Here is a 22,198-nt window from a genome sequence, read left to right on the forward strand (position 1 = left end):
CGCTAGAGTCTATCTCCTTCACTAGCAAAATTACGTCACGCTGGTGAATTTTCGCCCACATTAGTCAATTTGCCCTTTAGTAAATTTGCCCCTCCATGGGACTCAATGAATATCTGTTGTTTCTTTTGATAATGTGATGCTTTTTCTGCTGTAATATGGATGTGACTTCATTTCATGGATATATGTATCTTAATATACAGTTTATGTTCACAGCCACCATGGGATACACATGGAGGATATATCGAATTTGGACTATTTCAGTATTCTATTGAACTTTTGTTAAATTATTCATGATTTTTTGATTATGCACCTTGTAAAGTTACTAACTGAGGGATGAAGCGTCTTTACTACCTACTTATACTGTACCTGTTTCCTGGTTAATCATTGTGAGAGCACTTGAGAAAGGGGGTGGATTCCCAAACGTTGCAAGGAGATTATTTAGAAAATTTAGTTGTGAGTGCCATCTGATTACATACAATTGGCCAGATTCAAATCAGTGAGAAAGCATTATTTGCTGGTTTATCATGTAAAAACATATGGGTGAGATTCAATTTGAGGAGAAAAAACTTTTCAGTTTTCCTATAGATTCAATAGAGTTTTCATTTGATAAACACATTTTCTCATTGAATTGCATCTGGCTCTATGGGACAATCTGGAATAGAAATTGGAGATATGATTTCATCATGAAATTGAATCTGGTCCAATATCTATGCTGTGAGCTGTAAACAACTGAAGTTCTGTCTTCCTGACAAGGAAGCCATGACTCATTTATGACTTATTAATGCTTAATACAATGGTATATTTTCACAATTATTTTCTGACCTTCTGTGTTGGGACAATGTAGCTGGCAGTAGGGACACCCTTAAATATTTTGCCTTAAACTAGTTGCTTTCAAACACATTTTCAAAGGGGCTTTACTAGGCAGTAAAGCTTAGCAGCGGTGCTGAGTTCTAACAGCCATCTAAATCATTAATCCCCAATGAAAATCGAATTTGTGGATTAACGATTTGGTCAATTATTTTCCACACTGGAATGCTTATGCCGATGTTAAATCAAAAATTAATGATCTAATATTTTTACCACTGTAAAAATCAGTCTGCAGCAGGGCCTCTTATGTACATGCGGAGTTTAAAAAAATATATTCTATTCAATAACCAACTATAAATTATACACATTATAAGCATTTGTTGCTATGAGTTACTTCACTGGGGCAAACATTGTGGGTTTTTTTGCATTGTGCTATAAGTGTAAAATAAAAGCGTGTCACCTTTTGTGGCTTGGGAGTCCAGACAGGGGGCAGGGCCGGTGATTAAATTCCAAATTTGAAAATCCGGACAAGCAGTTGTCATCTGCACAGCCCTTCTGAAAACCGGGCTGTCCAGATGAAAACCTGACAGGTGGCAATCCTAATGATATACCTTCTACCTTCTCTATATTAAGCAGATCACATTATCAACATGAGACCTATACCAAGCGTATTTGTTTAATCAATTCCTAATAAACAAGACATAGATGTCATGACCCCCATTAATACAGGAAATTAAATTTAATAATAACAGATAGATGCTATTTTTAATAACAGAAACACTATACCTGCTTTCCCACAGTTTTTTCACAGTTAATTCCCAGAGGCTATTATCCCACTTCTGCTATAGGCACCATCTCTCCCTACTATACCTGCTATGCCACAGTCACACTCCCTTCCCAGAGACTATTATCCACTGTTACTATAGGCACCATCTCTCCCTACTATACCTGCTATCCCACAGTCACACTCCCTTCCCAGAAACTATTATCCCCACTGCTACTATAGGCACAATTTCTCCCTAGTATGGCTGCTATCCCACAGCCACAGTCCCTTCCCAGAGACTATTATCCTCACTGCTACCATAGGAACCATCTCTCCCTACTATACCTGCTATCCCACAGTCACTTCCCAGAGACTATTATCCCACTGCTACAATAGGCACCTCCTCTCCCTACTATGCCTGTTATCCTACAGCCACAATCCATTCCCAGAGATTATTATCCCACTGCTACTATAGGCACCATCTTTCCCTACTATACCTGCTATCCCACAGTCACACTCCCTTCCCAGAAACTATTATCCCCACTGCTACTATAGGCACAATTTCTCCCTAGTATGCCTGCTATCCCACAACCACATTCCGTTCCCAGAGACTGTTATCCCCACTTCTACTATAGGCACCATCTCTCCCTACTATACCTTGGTATCCCTCAGCAACAGACCCTTCCCAAAGGCTGTTAGACCATTGCTACTATAGGCACCATCTCTCCCTACTATACCTGCTATCCCACAGCCACGGTCCCTTCCCAGAGACTATTATCCCATTGCTACTCTAGGCACCATCTCTCCCTACTATATTTGCTATCCCACAGCCAAAGTCCCTTCCCAGATGTTATTATTATCCCTACTGCTGCTATAGCCACCATCTCTGCCTACTATACTTGCTATTCCATAGCCACAATTCCTTCCCAGAGGCTCCACTGCTAAACAACTAATTTCACCCTACTATACCTTCTATCCCATAGCCACAGTGAATATTTAAGGGTTATTTCAAACTGCTACAGAAACCATGTTGCCATACTATACCTGCTATCCCACAGCCACTGTGATACTGCCATTATTCCTATTTCAATTGATAGTATCTCATCCTACTTTACCTCCTATTCATAATCACAATCCTGTCCCAGAGACTATCTGACCTTACCTCACAGCCACAGTTCCTTTAGAGGTCTTTACACTAATGCCACCCACATCATCTCACTTTACTATACCAGCTATACACCAGTCCATATTCTGATGTCATTTTACTCACTGCTACTATACACCCAATTTCATCCATCTGTACCTGTCTACCCACAGCCCATTCTTTGAGAATATTATACCCACTGCACTAGACACAATTTCACTTCACTATACCAGCTATCTCACAGCAACAATTCCTACCAACAAGCAAAAATAACAAATAAAAAAACAAACAAATACAAAAAGCATTGTAGAAAGGATACCTATATTGGCTAACAATAAAAATACATTGCAAGCTTTCGGAGCACCAAGGCCCCTTCGTCGGGCAAAATACAAATCACATGTCAGGCAGTTATCCCCACCACTACTAAAAGTGCTGCCATCGTTGTCAAGAGGTACTCTATCAAACTCCACATTTTAGAGTCATCTCCTTGGATTACTTAAAGCACAGCTCATTATCGTCAACTATATCTACTGAGGTAGTCCCTAGCAACTAGGGTTTCTGAAATTATCAAGCAGTTGAGATATTATTGACATGCTAAGTGTCAAATATAACTATAGGTAAAAAAGAAAACTAGAAATCAGTATGATTTCTACTGTATGCAGCATTTTTGTCCAAGAGTAAACATCTCCTCTAAATAATTGTTATAACTGTGGATAAGATTAATAGATGCCATCTTAAAATGGAGCAACATGCATCCCTTCACAATACATTAACAAGGAATAATAGTGTTTCCCTAAAATGGCTCAATTTGCTATGTTTGCAAATCTATTCATTTCTGTTGTACACTCAAGCTATTATTCTGCTCATAGACACAATTGAGCAAATCTCCAAATCTCATATTTGCTGAAGCTGAAAACAACTGGTCACAATAAAAATGAATATTATTTTCTTCCTTCCATGGAAAATTTCTTACATGTAGAAAATGTGCAATTCTTAGTAAACAATCGGCATGTAACTAATGCCATTTAATAGGAGACTATGCGGCTTTGGAACTGTCAGTCAGATTGTATGCAAAAACCTGCGCCAAAGTGTTAGCATAAATATTAGGGGTATAATTGCCTTCTGTTTACACAAAAATCAAACTATTTCACTGTTGCACCTTTCCCAGTTACAGTATGAGAAAGCTAATAAGGAACACTGGCATCTAAAAAACACTATACGCTTCAGGAAGCACAATCAGAATCATGCTACATTGACACATGGTGTTCCTAACCACAGCATAACCTTAACATAGGAAAAGCTATATTAAAATTAATTGTGTGATGAATGCCACTTGCTTTTGTTAAAATACAATTAGAGGAAGAAGTAATGATGTTTGATCAGTACAAAAATAAAAATTAATTTAATGCGTTATTAAATTTCTATTAAGTTAATACATTAACATTCAGAGGAAGAAAATAAATATTCAGTAAGTATGAAAGAACCCGAGGACAGGGGGTTTGAGTAAACGTTGTTAATTAAATCCAGTCTATACAAAATGCCGGGAAATAAAATGTATTTTTTTTGCTAAATCAGGAGAGTCAAATTTTATATATTTATATATACTTATATTCCTTTTCAATACCATATTTTGAAAGTGTATTTGTGCACATTATCTGCCATGGATTTCTATTTCTCAATCCAGAGAAGAAATTCCCCTGTGACTAAGTTATTATGTAACATTTTTCATTCTTAATTCTGCTCAGTAATGTCATTTGGGTTTGCTTTTCTCTTAGTTCTCTTGAGGTGTTTTTCCTGTTCTATAATACCATTTTTTTGTTTCTACAGACAAAGGAAAATATTTCTACCAACATCCTGATAATAGCCAATATTCTCTAAAGCCAGAATCAGAATCAAATAGAAAATCCATGTCACTTGAAAACAAATTTTGTAAACAACAAACCAACCATTTTACCTGACATCCAAGGCCACATATCAGAAGCCTCATGGCAAAAGTGACTTTGGGCCGGATTTACATAGCGAGCACCCCAAGCCTGCTGAGCATGTCCGTCACCCCTGTCCCCTCACTTTTATTCACGCAAATTTTCATCATCGGGACTGAAGCAATGGGGATTGGCACACGGGAAATTTAAAAAACTATTTTATCTCCTGCACATCCCACAGTGTTTCTGAACCAATGTGGGTGTGGTTGGGTAGCATCTTGCCCCCTAAAATCCTGTCACCCTAGGCCTGGGCCTTGGTGGCCTTTCCACAAATCCGGGTGTGATCATGACCCCAAGATATGGAAGAATGTATTTAGCCCTGAAACATTATACATGCAAGAAAAAGCAGTCTGGCAACTGAAACTGTATCTCAACAGGCACTTTGTGGATCTGATCATCTGTGATGTAATCTGGTCCCTCTATTTTCATCTGTGTTTCCCGGCTGCCCCTATTTTATTCCTGCTCTTGGAACTCTTTCAGTGATTGGCAAGAATATTACAGTAGTCACATGATTTTTATGATGTATTAGTAAGTTTACCTCTAGTCCTCCTCAAACTGTGTCATCGGTTTTTTTAAATTCCAAGTGGCACAGAATGTCTATTGCACATTTTGATTCTTGGACATTTATCATATGTTGATGGTAAAGCAACTTAAGAACTCAACAGTTATTGAGAAATATTAAGCTGCTTTACCATCAATGTATATAGGAATTAGGGGTAAGTGTAGCGATAGATATTTCTATACATAAAAATGCTAATGTACCAATGGATTTGAATGGTTCTCTACATGTCTGGGCACCTGAATGTTTTTGTTGAAAAAACACAGGTGAGAAAAAGCAAGAAAAGTTGGTAAATATATAAAAATCTATATCTCTTTGTCTTAACCCTTCATTTTTGTTTAATTTTGTCTCGACCCTTAGCTCTAAGGAAAGAACTGTAAATATATCAGATTAGTTATCTTGAAACACCAAGTATAGCTAGATGATTTGCAACTCTGTTTGACAAATCCTCCTTGTCCTTAGTTCCTTTTTGTAGTTATAACATAGCCTCGTGGCAATGTTATACTGTATGGCTCATTTGATTATATCAAAGGTTATGTAATTGACTAAATTTCCTATATAATCTTTAATCAAGCCATTTTCTTTATCATTTTCAATGACAGTACTAGTGATGTGCTGGTCAGGAAAAACTCAACCTGTACCTGACCCTAACCTGTAAAATCCTAATGCACACCTGACTCTAACCTGCAAAATGTTGCCGTTGTAGGACCCATACTCAACCTGTACTCAACTCAACCCATACTCAACCGCACATCACTAGGCAGTACATATCCTCCTGTTCTCTATCCCCCTTGTTTTATACATTATAACTGGTTCTTTGTTTCCTCAAAATTAAGGCCCTGCATTACTCTTTTATCCTCTTTATAAAACAATACCCATTTCATTTTCCCTATAGAAGAGTATTGGTACAGTGGCTGTACTGTGAATTTCCAACATACCGTAGTGACATCTGAATCCGGGGGTGTCATTTCCACCAGGTTAATAAGATACGGTTCATCTTTCCATTGTGGAGCATTATCATTAATGTCGAGCAAAGTAATATTTACCTAAGTTAAAAAAAAAACAATCTTATGATGTATATTTATGGAAAACTTCTACATAACAAATACACATACAGTATATGAACAAAATATTTTATATGAGAAAGAATGACAAGTCTGTAAGTTGTGAGGGCAGTCTGGAAACATAATGGGAGTAGTCGTATACATATTAACAGAAAGAATGTAGGAATAATTCCGCTTTCCTGAACTGTCTCTATCCTGGGTTTGATGTGGAATACAGAAAAAACAATTTCCGAATACCAGGTTAACTTCTGGTACGTTAAACAATACTGAAATTTCATAGCGCAGTTGTAACATCTCATGTGGCTTTAAGCTTTTCAAGACACAAATGCAATTCATCACAAATGTATTCGTATTGCCTTAATTAACACTGCTGGTTATGCAAAGTATTTAATAAAATGAACAGTGTAAGTAAAGTCATCACTTGCAAAACTTTTTTTACACATCACTTGAAACTGCTAATTGAATAGCACTTCTTTTGTGCCCTGTAACTTCTGCTTGCTCCTGTTACCCACATAAGCATATTTGCATTAACGCTGGCTACTAATGATCATTTATCACTAATAGTGTAAAGAGGCCATAAAATATGCACAAAGCCCTATGCTTCCTGTTATTGTTGTTACTAATATACTATTGATTAAATGGAGAGGAACTTATTGTTGACTTGTGTTCACATCAGTTTGGCTTTTGATAGGCAAATTAACCTACAATATTTTTAATATTTTTGCCAAACCCAGATTTTTGTGAAGGCCTAGGGCAGCAGGATGCTAAGGGCAGCATGTCACATAGGCAGCATCTACACTGGGCAAGACATTTATATTGCTGTCCAAATGTCCTGCCTGCAAACTCCCCAGTGCTGCTGGTTGGCTTGGTGCAAGAGCAGTATTGTATGTGGGTGGGTGCAGCAGTCTAAAAGGCACTCTGCCATCAAATTCAGCCCTGTATGTTGCTGACGGTAGTATCTAAGAAACTTCCTTTATTCTTCTTTTCATTTTATTAGCTATATTATTTGTGCACTAGAAAATTTATTATTTTCTACAATAGAAGGCTAAAAGTTACATAGAATGTAAGACACTTTATGATCTTTAACCCTAGCAAGAAAATAGCATAATATAAAGGATATCATGGTCAGTACAGTAAATTATTGCCTTTAATGTAATTATTTTCAATATATAAACAGTATATTTTCCCCATTTAGGACGGTTAGTTCATTGTGGTGCATCCTTAACAAAGGTGATTTTAGCATTCAATAAATGTAGATCTTTGCTGTGTGACCTGCATTGTATGTTGCCAAATTTTCCTTTTGTGGGCATCTGTGATGAACACAGCTTTTGTAGTAACACATGATGTAGCCTTTCATTTGGTGTCCAAATGTCCGTTAAAATTGTAATAAATGAAAATCAATTACACTTCTCAGATGAAAAGGGGAGCAAAAAAAAAAAAAAGTTGTTTGCTATGGTAGAAATCTACTGAAATTCTGTAGTTTGCTTAATTATGGCATAACAGAGACAGCCTATATAAGAGAAGAGTAACACAACCTATTTGCACACAGCTACACACCAATTTCTAGGAAAACAACCGTGGGGCCATTCCTACTTTCTTTCTACAATACAAATGCTATAATTCTAGGAGACTGAGCTTGACTTATTGGGCAAGAGCTTGAACAAATGTATTTCTCTGTATTCCCCCAAAAAATGCATTCTGTTCCAGATAATTAAAATTAAAATTGTATTCTTAAAAACTGTTATGAAAACTTCTGAGAATAAATAAATGGACGCAAAACAGTTTCCTCTTGTTTCTCTCTTGGGCCCTTATGATTAATTCCTCACAGGAAAGAAACATGTAAGGCAGTTAGTGTAGCAATGTGTTTGTGTAAATATACAGTAAGTTGTAATACTGTTTTGGGGAAAAATAGTTCACATTTCACGTTTGCGAGTTGAGAATTCTACTCTATGTGGAGTGCTGTGATTATCTGTAAAACTTTATAGACTATATTAACAGACTCATTGTTGGGATACAGACCGGTATTAGCGGGTGCATTTATGTTTTTTATGGGGTGTCTATAAGGATCTTTAGTGCATCAGTTATATAGTTACATGTCTTTTCTTGGAAGGCATATTTTTCACATAAGAAGGCTGCTTAACCCTGTTGCCAAGCAATTATTAAGATGACAAAATAATTAGTTGTGATTATCTTATTGTCTTTTGCAAGGCTACTAATTTAAGCAGCACTCAACACACTGCTAATTGATAGACCCTGCATTACTCAATTTAAGAAAGCTGCAGGGAAAATAAATTAATTGTCCAAGGTAACAGGGGGAGAATACGAGTGGTCTTAGTAATGAAACCCAGTCTTTCCTGACTTAAACAATCATTTAGATATTCCTTCTTTTGGAAGAATATTTATGAATATAATGTATGTTTCCTTTACAAGAATATTATTCTTTATTAATATAATGATGCCATAAGGCATGACATACCAGCAAACTACTATAGAATTACAGTAGACCTTGCATTTATATTTTGCCCCCAGGACAACCCGAGGAAAAATTCTGCTCTCCCAAATGTACCAGGGCCCACAAAGCAATCCTCCACCAATGCCATGCTCTGGTATGAACCCTTGTAGTTAAAAGGAATTCACATAACACTATACCTCTGTGACATGATCATAATACAGACCACAGGTCTCCAGGTAGAAAAAAAAACTTGTACTATAAAGGTGCTGGGACCCAGACAATGTGTAGTTTCTCAGAATCTGGGACTACTTCTGGAAACCCTTACATTTTAAAAGCCTGCTCCTTTAGAACATTGTGTACAGAGCCTTCATAGTTTTTATTTTTTGTATCAAAGCTTTATTAGTTATAGTGTTTTGTGTAATGTCATAATGTCATTTACTATTAATATAGTTAATAGTAAAAGTTAGTCGTGAGGATATTTTACATGTACGCCATTCCAAAAAAAATATTTTTCCCATTTTTATGTGAGACTTTTTTCATTATACCTCAATTAGAAATTCCAGGCTGTTTTAAAAATTGTTTAAAAAATTTCTACTATTCACTCTTCCTGCTACTTGAAGAAGAAATCCTGATCTTGAATTCTACTGATGGCCACCGGTTGCCCCACTTGAAGACGATGAGAAGTGCTCCAGAGTTCTAGAGAGCAGGACAATATTATGTATGCAGGAAATCTGCCTTGCATGTTGCTACCTGCTGTCCGGAACTCAGAGGCCTCTGATTGTATTGAATGCCAGGCAGTCAGCAGCTGTTGGTGGATCAGGATCAGTTTTGCAAGCAGCAGAACCAAGATCACTTTGAAAAACATAGTTAGTGTTTTTTCCTACGAAAAATATGAACAAGTATTTTCTGAAACCACAGGTTGGGGTATATTAATGAAAAAGACGAAAACAGCTTGGCAAGTAAAAGCTGGCAAGGTCCAATAGACGTCAATGAGTAAATTAAAGAGAAAAGTCTTTAATAACTTCATTTATTTTCTCAGTTCATTAAAAAAATGTTTTAGCCTTATTAAAATGAATAGAACAATGTGAATACTTTGTTGTGTTTCCTGCTTAAATAAGTTGCTTTTTTCTTGACCTTGGAAATAGGCCTCATATCATTGTTAAATTTTTGGATATATGCTCTTTAATAATATATTATATTAAAATGATAAAATTCCAATTATTTCACTTGAATATTAAGAATATTGAATGCATGTATGTGTCCCTTGTTAGTAAGAGGATTGCATTTCCCAGGCAGACCTGGGATCTATTTTAGTCTGAATAAGGTCAATTCTAAATTCAAAACCTTTATTGTTATTCGGTATATTTTTCCGTTTATCTCCATCCAGGAGGGAATATTTTACGGCTGCCATTTGGATGTGATGGAGATTCCTTTAGTAGTTAAGATGCGATTTACCAGTTTCTGGTCTGAGTCTTGAAAAATAGGTCTCCTGTGGTAGGGCAATGTAGGCTTTTTGATATTTGAGTTCTTTCAATGCTAAGAAATGTTTTGTAATGGAATTTAAACCCTTACAATGTTGTTATAAAGATATAAACACATATTTAAAAAATGCCAAAATATATAATCATAAATTGAACATATCAGTAGAGTATAGGCTCTCTCTAGGTACATAGCCGAACTTAGTAACAGCAAGGGATACAAAAAAAAAGTGCAGACATTTTACACATATGTCATAAACAGTGGCTCTAATATTACACTACAGTATTCTGCTTGTGACTGTAATGGTGGTTTTATATCATTTCCTTATATAATTCTTCTTGTTTTATTTTACCAGTAACCCATTCACAGTATAAATATGTTCTTACTGTAGCAATGCCGATTTTCTGATTGGGTCCCACTCCACCATCCACCGCACGGATAATTAATATGTACTCTGACTTGGCCTCTCGATCCAACAATGTTGTGGTAGTGATTTCCCCTGTTAGAGGTAAAGAAATATATATAAAGCTTTCTCAGCACTGCTATAGGCAAGGTTAATTTTTCCTAATCCTGCTTCCTCAACAGAACCCCATTATTTAATGGAATGTCACTTGCACCTCTAAAACTAAACACCCAAGAGAGATTTCAAACACACACATATATATGTATGTATATATATATATATATATATATATATATATATATATATATATATATATATATATATATTCAGTGAATAGACCTGTATGTGTACAGAAGATCATTTCATTCATAGTAATACAGTTTTTTTTTTTTTTTTAAAAATACATAATTTATCATTAATGGGGCAATAAAACTATAGCTTTGGGGAAGTAAAATGAAGGGGCCTCATTTACTGTGTTAAAAACAGGCATAGTCCATCAGGTTTTAGTTTTACCTTTTCCTAGAGTTCTAGTCTAATTGCTAGCACTAAGGACTAATGCAAACCTTCAGAGGGTTTTTTTTTAATTTTTGAGTGGCTCAGCATATAAAGCTCAGGCAAAATAAAATAAAAAAAACCCTTCTATAAGAAAATGTAAAGAAAGAGTCAGCTAAATGAAAAAAAACAAACTAATCACAGAGTAATGCCATTAGTAAAATTACACAAAGTGGTGCACTTGATGATGCCAGACCATAAACCAAAACGTCTATATACAATTGATATGTGCATTCAAATATGCTTTGTTTCCAAATAAATTTTGAAAGAAAAGTAACACGGTGTGCATGCAATTATCAGAGTTTTGGATTCTACAATCTTGGCATGGCACCAAAATTATAACCACTTGTATATATACAGGTAAGGGATCTGTTATTCAGAATGCTTGGCATCTGGGGCTTTCCAGATAATCTTTCTGTAATTTAGATCTTCATACCTTAAGCCTACTAGAAAATCATATAAAAACATAAAGGGGCAGATTATCAAATATCGAGGTGAATTTTTTAATGAAAAAAAAAAATCGAATTTCGAGCTATTTTTTGTGGACTTCGACTTAGTCCAAATTCGGAAAAAATTAGAATATCGGAATTTATCATGTACTGTCTCTTTAAAAATTTTATTAAAAATTCGACTTTGGCCCCCCATTTTACGTTTTTCAGGGGACCAGAAAAAAATTATGTAAAATTCAGGAAAATGTAAAATCAGGGAAATGTATTATGTATAATATATAGGTGGGACCACAAAACAACAATGTAAAACTAGAGAGGTACATTTCCTGAAGAAAATGTGAGTGGTGCTTGCCGTGGCAAAACTCAGGCCCAAATCTGATTGGCTGTTGTTGCCCCGCCCCTTTTTTTCCTAATTGTGAACCACAGTCACTCAGTGACTAACATACCAAAGTTTGGGAATGCTGTCATTTAATGTGTAAAAATGGCAGCATTTCTATTTTTTTCTATTGAAAATCAATGAATGAAATTTGATTGGTTGTTGGTGGCTCCGCCCACTTTTTCTAAACTTGAAGTGGAAACCCCCAGCGACCACATTTGTGATATTCAAGGTCCCTGACATCAATACTGAGAGAATGGCAGCCTTCTTAATTTTTCCCATTAAAACCAATCAAAGAAATCTGATTGGTTGGTTTTGGCTCCACCCACTTTTCTTAATTTTAATCCCAGTCCCCCAATGACCAACTGTGCCAACTTTGAGGAGGCTGCCATTAACCGTCTAAGAGCGGCAGCAGTTTAAAATTTTCCTATTTAATTGAATGGCTGAAATTTGATTGGCTGTTGTAGACTCCGCCCACTTTTTGTAAATTTTGGCTGCAGTTACCCAGTGACCCACGGTGCCAAGTTTGGGAGCTCTGGCTTTATTACTGTGAGAATTACAGCTGTTTACATTTTCTCATTGAAGTCAATAGGGAAAATCTGATTGGTTGTTTGCGGCTCCGCTCACTTTTTTGGGTCCCCAAAATAGGACAGAAAAGTCACAACACCCCATTCCCGAATAAGCTGAACGGTTTGACACCTCATTCATGGGTCTGCGACAAACTAATTATTCGATAAATTCCCCATTATAAGTCAATGGGGCAAATTTGGGGACCTCTCCTGCCCCGGGGGTAAAACTTATACCCTCGTGTGGGGTATCATCTGACACAGGTCGCAAACCTCTTCAAATGTGGTAAATTTAACGTTTCTACAAGATTCCCTCTCTGCGCTAGAATCCGTCAAAAGTTGGCCTCAATGTTAATCTATGGGACTTTTCGGGGTGGTTAATTGCCCCCGCAAGGGGCAATTAACCACCCACCCCTTAGAAAAGTCATACCACCCCATTCCCGATTAAGCCGCACGATTTGACACCTCATTCATGGGTCTAGGACAAACGGTGCGGGACTAGTTACGCGCCAAACTTTCATACGGAAGAAGAATAAAAATAAGTTTGCAAGATAACAGTAGTGATGCTTTGCTTCGCAAGCACCACTAAAAACAAGATAACAGTAGTGATGCTTTGCTTCGCAAGCACCACTAAAAATAAGTTTGCAAGATAACAGTAGTGATGCTTTGCTTCGCAAGCACCACTAATGAGGGAAAACTCAAAATCAAGGGATGTAAAATTGAGGTTCTACTGTATATATTTATCTGGAGGGCTTGAACTTGATGGACTTTTCTCAACCCAAATTGACTATGTAACTTAATCACTTGTTTCTCTATTAAAAGTACACATTTTAGGCACAATAACTGGGAAAATAATCGGCTTTGGCCATTTATAATAAAATCCCACAGGAGTGCAAATGTTTAGTTGTTGTATTTTTTTCAGTGGATAAACATATAAAGAGCAGTAGAGTAAATAAGGATCATATAGTAGAACAAAGGTTCAGTACTTGCAGTTCCTACAGGAGATAGAGCAGCGAGAGTTGCTTAAAGGCAAGATGCCTAAGGCAAGTAGCAAATTATTTCAGATGGAACAACATTAAAAATGCAGACAGGTCTTTTAGGCTATACGTGCTTCAAAAGTTTTGCACCATCAATTAATTACCAGGCTTAAAAAAAATTAATCTTTAAAAAGCTTTAAATATTTAAATGTCTTAATGATGGATCTTGCCACCCGTCCTCCAAATTACTTCCAATTAAGAATACGCCTTAGCAGAGCCGGTGCGACTAATTTTCTACTCCTACGAAATGTACTTATGTCTTTACAAAGCAGCAGTCGGTATTGTCTGAGCTGAGGTAACGCACTATTGCTCTGTTGTTTTATGCTCTGTGAGGCAGCTGAAAGGATTTAAACCAGTGTAAAGGCTGCAAATCAGCTGGTGTCCACTCTGCATTGCATACGGCTGCCAACAATACTTTTCAGATCAAGGGTTGTTTTAATAGCAACTTTTCAGCTCACAATCTTTTGTTAATTAGCATTTCATTAAAAGCTGATATATATGTAGCTACGGCTTTCAAACACACTTTCTGCTGCATCATCCTGCCTGCAGTTTTCTGTTTGCTGCCTTATTGTAAAGGTAAAGTGCAAAAAGTGGTTTGCAAATTAGACATTTGCGAAACCACCGCCGGCAAATAAATTTGCAAAACCGCCGCGAAAATTCACGGGAGTCAAAAAAAAAAATGGACGCTGGCATCCATTTTTCTTGGACACGGCACAATTTTGCCAAAAACGGACGCCGGCATCCAAAAAAAACAGACGCCGGTGTCAAAAAAGAGACGCAGGCGCCGTTTCATGAATTTTTCACCAGTTTGCGAATTTCGCTGGAAATTTTTCAACAAAGCGAAACGCCACAAATTCGCCCATCACTAGCAAAAATCTATGTCATTCAACAATAAATCAATACAGCTGCAAAATTTCCATCCTAGTGTGGCAAGTGCATGCAATGTTAAGTCATGTTATGTGCAGGTATGCGATACGTTATCTCAAAAACCCATTATCCAGAAAGCTCCTAATTACCGGAAGGCCATTTCCCATAGACTATTTTTTTTTTTTTATTAAGTTTGAAGACAGAATAAAAAAAATAAACATACAAAGGAAATGAAAAGTAGGTAATTTGCATCAATTAAAGTACAGTGGTGTTAATGTAACCTTACATTCATTATTAGTTGTGCTCCAGTTTAAGTAATATCTAGAACATATCCAGTGCATGCTTAAATGTCCAGTTCCCTATGAGACTATATGATATATCAGTCATACATAACAATGATCCCATAGACTCTATTTTAATCAAATAATTTAAAAATGACTCCCTGTTTACTTGGCTTGGCCTAGTGTTTTCTGAATACGGTATCTTTCTGTAATTTGGATCTCCATGCCTTAAGTCTACCAAAAATCATTTAAACCTTAAATAAACCCAGCTAGATTGTTTTGCATCCAATAAGGATTAATTATGTCTTAGACAGGTTCAAGTACAAGGTACTGTATTATTACTAAAAAAAAAAATGAAAATGTAATTATTTGATTTAAAAAAAAGTCTATGGGAGAATAACTGTAATGTGGAGCTTTCTGGATAACAGATCCTATACCAATAATAATAAAACAGTATCTTGTACTTTATCCCAACTAAGATATAATGCATCTTTACTTTAAGCAAAACAATCTTGTTGAGTTTGTTTAATGTCCAAATTACAGAAAGTTCCTTTATCCAAAAAACCCCCAGAACTGAGCATTATGGTTAATAGATCCCACACCTGTATTTCAGCTTCAAGCTATTCAGTTGGCACAGTTTGATATTTACATAGGTACAGGGAGAGGTTTTAGAACCGTGAACTAAATACATTAATTTGGTGTAAACCTTTTCCATATGATTTTGTGGATAAAATATTGCAACTCATTTTGCAACACAAAAAAAGCTTAATAAATGGGACTCATAGTGCCACTGTGATCAATTAGAAAGAACATTTACCCTGACTTTTAATTGGTGAAAGAACATTTTTCTACATTTGTTACTAAATCTTTTCCACCAGCCAGGGGACTTTTCTAGTTCTAGAGTAACTGCTTTCTTGAGTTTCTGTTCAGTTTAAATCAGCTTTATAACCTGCAGGCTACATTAATTAGTCTTCCAAGTTCTTGATGCCACCTAATGTTAAAACTGGAATCAAAATAATAAATAGTCTTAATGGATGTCTAAGAAAATGGATACACCTTCTACTATGCCCTGTTTTGTTCATGCAATACTTTGTTACATACCCGTCCCACTGTTTGACAAAAGTGTAACTGGTGTGATATGTGTCATGAATAACAGATAACGTTTATTACAGACATAATGTAATGGAGGTCACAAAGTTTACAGTTGGTGAAGTAAAGCTGATCATACACAGGCCAATATTAACTGCCTACTTGGCTTTTTGGGGCTCTCAAGAGGCCTTGCTTGACTGTTATTTGGCGGAAAATTGTCCAGATATTGGACAGGTTAGATCATTGGAGCTGGACCACGAGTGCATTCATTGGGTCCTTGTCCTGAGGGTCTCCGCAATATGATGTGATCATTGGCATTCAGGCCAACAATCACATCAACCTGACTTGGCACAGTGTATGGGCGGCCAAATTGGGCAGATATTCGCTTTTTATGGAGAGTGAATGTCAGCATGTATGCCCACCTTAACCTGTAGCAATAAATCAGGTGACTAGTCAATGATACTTTCTATTATTTGTGTGAGATTAACTATCTATTGCTAACCAAAGAAATCAAGGCAGACATTAATAGTACAAGTATGGGACATATTGCCTGGAAACTAATTATCCAGAAAACTCACAAATATACCAATGCCATTATTTCTGAATTTAAACAACTGTTTTAACATTTATATTTTCTGTTTAGTAATACAATGGCTGCAAACCATCCCCACTATATTTTTTGTTTATTTTTATGTTTAATATTTTTAATATGTTAATCCAATAGCATGGCGCTCCACGGTACGGTAAAACAGTACAGTAAATACAGTACAATAAAACTCCAGGTCCCAAGCATTCTCTATAATAGATCACACACCTGTACATACACTGTACCACATACCTATTATATTACTAGAGCTTAGCATTTAAGTACAGAAAAAGGTTGCACCTGATCGAGCGTTAATCCGAAACTGAGGGGAGCCATCCAAAGAATATATAATAGATTCCTGCCCATATTCTCTTGAACGGTCCAGATCTGTGGCATTTAAAAAAAGTACAGTTGCACCTGAAGGCAAAAGAGAAGGATACATCTCAAACATTAACTCCAGATTCTTTATCAAGATGGCAAATTCAATTTGTCTTTGTACTGGGGCTTTGGGGAATTTCACAATAAATCAACCTAATATACTTGCAGCCCAGACGGGGAGAGAGGGAATTTTCAATCAGCAACTATGTTTAACATGTTTGTGCACTCTGAACATCACCTGCTATAATGTTTTCCATAACCGTAATGATGTACGAAGGTCGACTGAAGGTGGGAGGGTTGTCATTTTCATCCTGCAAAAGAAATCCATATTGAATATATTTGTGTACAAACACACTGTAAACATTTTACATGTTTTTGCTTGAACCTTTTCATTATTTTTAATACATGAATTTGAAATTCGACTAATTGAAATTTAATAATAAAATCAAAATTTTCAACTCAGACGAATTTAAACAACCTGAAAATTTTAATCGAATTTGAAACGAATTTGATCAAACTCAATTCGAGATTTTTCTCTGAAAATAACTTGAATGTCAGGAAGGCTGCAAACATCTCTAAATTGGTCCCTTGACCTCTTCCATTGAATTGAACAGCAATTCGGCAGGTTTTAGGTGGCGAATAGTTGAATTCCAATTCTTAAAAGGCCAGAGTATGAAAAATATGAATCATGTTTGGATAACTCCTTAGTAAATTTTGACAGTTTTGACCGTAAAAAAAAAATGAAAATTCAAATTTTCAATTCGTCCCTTAACAAATTTGCCTCAAAAGGGGTTATTTATCAAACTCCGATTTTATCTCAACATTTTCTGCTACAAACTCTGATCAAATCTGCTCTGATTTTTTGCGCTTATTTATTATTACATTTTCCTGAAAATGAGCTTTCCGGGGAAAAATCTGATTTTCACGATTTTTTCAGATTCTTCACCGGAAAACTCAAATTTCTTATGATTTTTTGCCCGAAAACCCAGTGCACATCAAAAAATCATGGGGACTTCTCCCACTGAATTATATGCAACCTCGACAGGTCTGAGATGCCGGATTTTCTAATTCAGACTTTTCCATCCTAGGGGTTTAATAAATTCTGAAAAATTTGTGATTTTATTAAAAGTGTGATTTTATCAAAAACAAATCACGAATTTTTCAGGATTTTTGCATTCTAAATGTAGTAAATAACCCCCTTAGTGTCACATTAGTGTGGAAACTATATGCTTGCATTCAATATGAGCCCTTTAAAAAGTAAACCCTCAAAACAAATGAAAAGGGTAGTTCGTCTTTGAGTTAACTTTTAGTATAACGTAGAGAAGGATACTCCCAGACAATTTGCAACTGGTTTTAATGTTTTATTATTTGTAGGTTTAAAGATATGCTAAAGGTGAACCACCCCTTTAATGTAATATTGCTCACAGTGCTTTACTGTACACTTTTGCAATATACAAAGGGGGAAAGAGTGGTCTATGTTTCTATGTTTGTATTAACAGTTTAACTGCTTGGCTTAAATGTATCAACCTTGGTATTCACCACAGTCAAATACGTTATAAATCTTTCTTGAAAAACATAAAAAAATGGCAGTTTGATTGATTGCCCATCAAGGGCAAAGAATCAGCTTAGAGATACAGTTCACTTGTTAATTAGCATGAGCTTATGTATGAATGACTCATGACTTATTAAGGCTCAAACAGGACATCAATATATTATTACTAAATATACCATTGGGCTTTAGCGGATAAAGGAAAGATATATTTTCTGACAACTACATAGTCTTTCTTACATACAGAGATTTTTATATAAGCACTGCTCAGAGTATTTGTGAATAATTGGCATATATTTCAGAGGCAGCTGGTATATATAGGTAGAGTTGTTCAGATCTGATGTCCTCATTATGGCATTACACTTTATTAGCAGTTTGCTCTACACAAGGAATATTGTGACCCAAAGATCTTCAAAGCAAAACAGTGTTTTATTAGCACCCAGTCACCAGCGGATGTGAAAATTAATCTAACAAAGGGGTGTCTCTTTATCCTCCTCCTCCTCGCCCTCCCACATGGTGATAAATTAGCCGTCTTTCAATGTTATGTTATTGCATTATTGCTAAAGCAAGCAAGGCTTGACAGTTGCTTAGAAAAGCCGTAGATAGACGCAAGAAGCCAGTGACCTTTTCAAGTCAGGTTTTTAGACTGAAGTGATTATGCTCTTCAAAGAGAAAGTGGGAGAGTTATTTCAACTGCACCAATACCTCCCACGTCCACAGCTTTATCTCCACTTACCTACTTTATTTTAATAATCCCATGATAATTTCTCTCAGCAAAAGAAACATAGAAAAACAAACAATTTCCTTTAGAGTTGATTTTGATTATTTCTATGTTCATGATTCCGTGGCTGTTCCTGGTATTTTATAATGGACATGCTGATAAAAGGTCCCTAACCCAGATATTCTGTCTATTCTAATTCATTACAACCACTGAATGGACAATTACAATTAAGACAGATGCTCAAATAGATTGGGGTTTTCAAGATGGTGATTAAGTGCTCTATCCATACCTTTTTAAGTATGGTCAATGATTTATATTTCTAAATATTTGTATCTTTAGGGCTCTTACACATAGGCCTATGCATTATTTAGATGCAACTGAGTGTATATTTGTGAGTTTGAAACCAACTTTTATTATAATGACTTCTAAATTCACGACAAGAGCAAGAAAATGCAGCAAGTTGCATCCAAAAAACACAATTAATGCAATAAAATCCAAGTTTTATGAGTATAACCAGCTGTTGCATTTAGGTGTGCACAAACACATACAGAAATGCCACATACAAAAAAAGAGCCCTTATAATATGATGAAAGGTTAAACTATCCACAGTGTACTCAAGGTAATAGGTCAAGAGTGGTGTGTGCTTAAGGGTGGGGCCATTAATGTGTTTTATGATTGATGGAGGAAGGGTGCCCAAACCATGATTGATCCAGCACTGCCTATGATATATTGTTAATATACAGTATTAAAACTTACAAAGACTTCAATGCTGACAGGGACAGTGCTGTTGAGTGAGGGTACACCGGAATCTTTTGCCATGACTATCAATGATATAACTCCATTGGAGATTTGTTCATAATCTAGTGGCCGGGTCACTGTTATCACTGCAAAAAAAAAAGAAAAGAAAGAAAAATATGAACACAATAATCAAAAGTATAGTCACATGTTGAAAATAACTCTGAAAATAACACAACTTTTTATTTATCAATATTTATCACCCCATGCTTTATTTCAGAGTGTGGAGTGAAAATGACATGCTCTCCAATGATTTCCTCCCTTTGCACTGAATTGTGGGAACATTTGCCCTTTTTGACTTCAGTCTCTGGTAAATCATGCATCAACCGTTTAACACAATGCCCAGTCAATGCAATGTTATATTATGTTGGTTAATCATGGAATTCTAACTAGTTACTTTGCCCAGATGCCAGAATGTCATGTATACCATTAGCCTAACACTCTTAGGGGCCTATTTATCATGCAGTGTAAAAAGTGGAGTGAAGCATTACTGGTAATGTTGCCCAGAGAAATAAATCAGCAATCAGATTTCACCAGTTACAAAACAAAAGCAGAGATATGATTGGTTGCTATAAGCAACATAACCAGTAATGTTTCACTCCACTTTTTACACAGCATGATAAACAGTTTGACAGCATGATAAATGTAATCAGAGACAACAGAAGTAACAGAGAAGCAGCAGTATTGGACAAAGATATAGTTTAGTTTAATATGAGGATACTTTCTACCAGGTCACAACTGAAAATCACAGAGACTTGGTCACATAAATAATTTGCATAATAATGCTGTGTATACAGTCATATGAAAAAGTTTTCAGAACTCCTCTCAGCCTGCATAATAATTTACTCCACTTTCAATAAAAAAAGATAACAGTGGTTCATTTCCCAGGAACATCTGAGTACTGGGGTGTTTTCTAAAGAAAGATTTTTAGTGAAGCAGTATTCAGTTGTATGAAATAGAACTAAATGTGGAAAACTGTCTGTGCAAAAATGTGGGTACCCTTGATATTTTGCTAATGTGAATGCATGTAACTGCTCAAAACTGATTACTGGCAATACCAAATTGGTTGGATTAGCTCGTTAAGCAATGAACTGCATAGACAGGTGTGTCCAATCATGAGAAAAGGTATTTAAGGTGGCCAATTGCAAGTTGTGCTTCTGTTTTACTCTCCTCTGAAGAGTGACAGCATGGGATCCTCAAAGCAACTCTCAAAAGAACTGAAAACAAACATTGTTCAGTATTATGGTTTAGGGAAAGGCTTCAAAAAGTTATCTCAGAGGTTTAAACTGTCAGTTTCAACTGTAAGGAATGTAACCAGGAAATGGAAGGCCACAAGCACAATTGCTGTAAAACCCAGGTAGGCAGGCCAAGAAAAATAAAGGAGTGGCATATGAGGAGGATTGTGAGAAAAGATCACCTCCAAAGACCGGCAAGAACATCTTGCTGCAGATGGTGTATCTGTACATCATTCTACAATTCAGCGCAATTTGCAAGAACATCTGTATGGCAGGGTGATGAGAAAGAAGCCCTTTCTTCACTCAAGCCACAAACAGTCGCCTTGGATAGTAACCCACGGGAAGGTTTAGGAAGACCCTGACCCATCCACTTGTTACATATGCAAACCTCATTTAGACAAGCCACAGTCATTTTGGAACAAAGGGCTTTGGACTGATGAGACAAAAATTTAGTTATTTGGTTAGAACAAAAAACGATTTGCATGACGGAAGAAGAACACCGCATTCCTACCTGCTACTTACTTTTAAGGTAAAGGTTCCATCGTGCTGTGGGGCTGTGTGGCTAGTTCAGGGACTGGGGCCCTTGTTAAAGCCGAGGGTCAGATGAATTCAACCCAATTTCAATAAATTCTTCAGGATAATATTCAAGCATCAGTCACAAAGCTGAAGTTACACAGGGGTTGGATATTCCAACAAGACAATGACCCTAAACACACTTTGAAATCTACAAAGGCATTAATGCAGAGGGAGAAGTTCAATATTCTGGAATGGCCATCACAGTCCCCCGACTTGAATATCATCGAAAATCTATGGGATGATTTGAAGCAGGCTGTCCTTGCTCAACAGCCATCAAATTTAACTGAACTGGAGAGATTTTATATGGACGAATGGTCAAAAATACCACCATCCAGAATCCAGACACTCATCAAAGTTTATAGGAGGCGTCTAGAGGCTGTTACATTTGCAAAGCAGGCTAAACTAAGTATCAATGTAATCTTTCTGTTGGGGTGCCCACATTTATACATCTGTCTAATTTTGTTATGATGCATATTGCATATTTTCTG

General features: G+C 36.3%; 1 protein-coding gene across 1 annotated transcript in view; it reads right to left on the reverse strand.

The window, feature by feature from the left end:
* Nucleotides 1-22,198, reverse strand: part of cdh23.L (cadherin-related 23 L homeolog) — a 588,894-nt gene that overhangs the window by 175,160 nt on the left and 391,536 nt on the right. The window contains exons 17-21 of the mRNA XM_041568893.1: nt 19,861-19,988; nt 17,073-17,145; nt 16,757-16,873; nt 10,637-10,749; nt 6,194-6,301 (exon numbers count right to left, since the gene is read on the reverse strand). Of these exons, the coding sequence (XP_041424827.1) occupies nt 6,194-6,301; nt 10,637-10,749; nt 16,757-16,873; nt 17,073-17,145; nt 19,861-19,988 (539 nt within the window). The remainder of the gene's footprint in view (nt 1-6,193; nt 6,302-10,636; nt 10,750-16,756; nt 16,874-17,072; nt 17,146-19,860; nt 19,989-22,198) is intronic.

The sequence above is a fragment of the Xenopus laevis genome, chromosome 7L (assembly GCF_017654675.1).
Source record: "Xenopus laevis strain J_2021 chromosome 7L, Xenopus_laevis_v10.1, whole genome shotgun sequence".
Taxonomy (NCBI): domain Eukaryota; kingdom Metazoa; phylum Chordata; class Amphibia; order Anura; family Pipidae; genus Xenopus; species Xenopus laevis.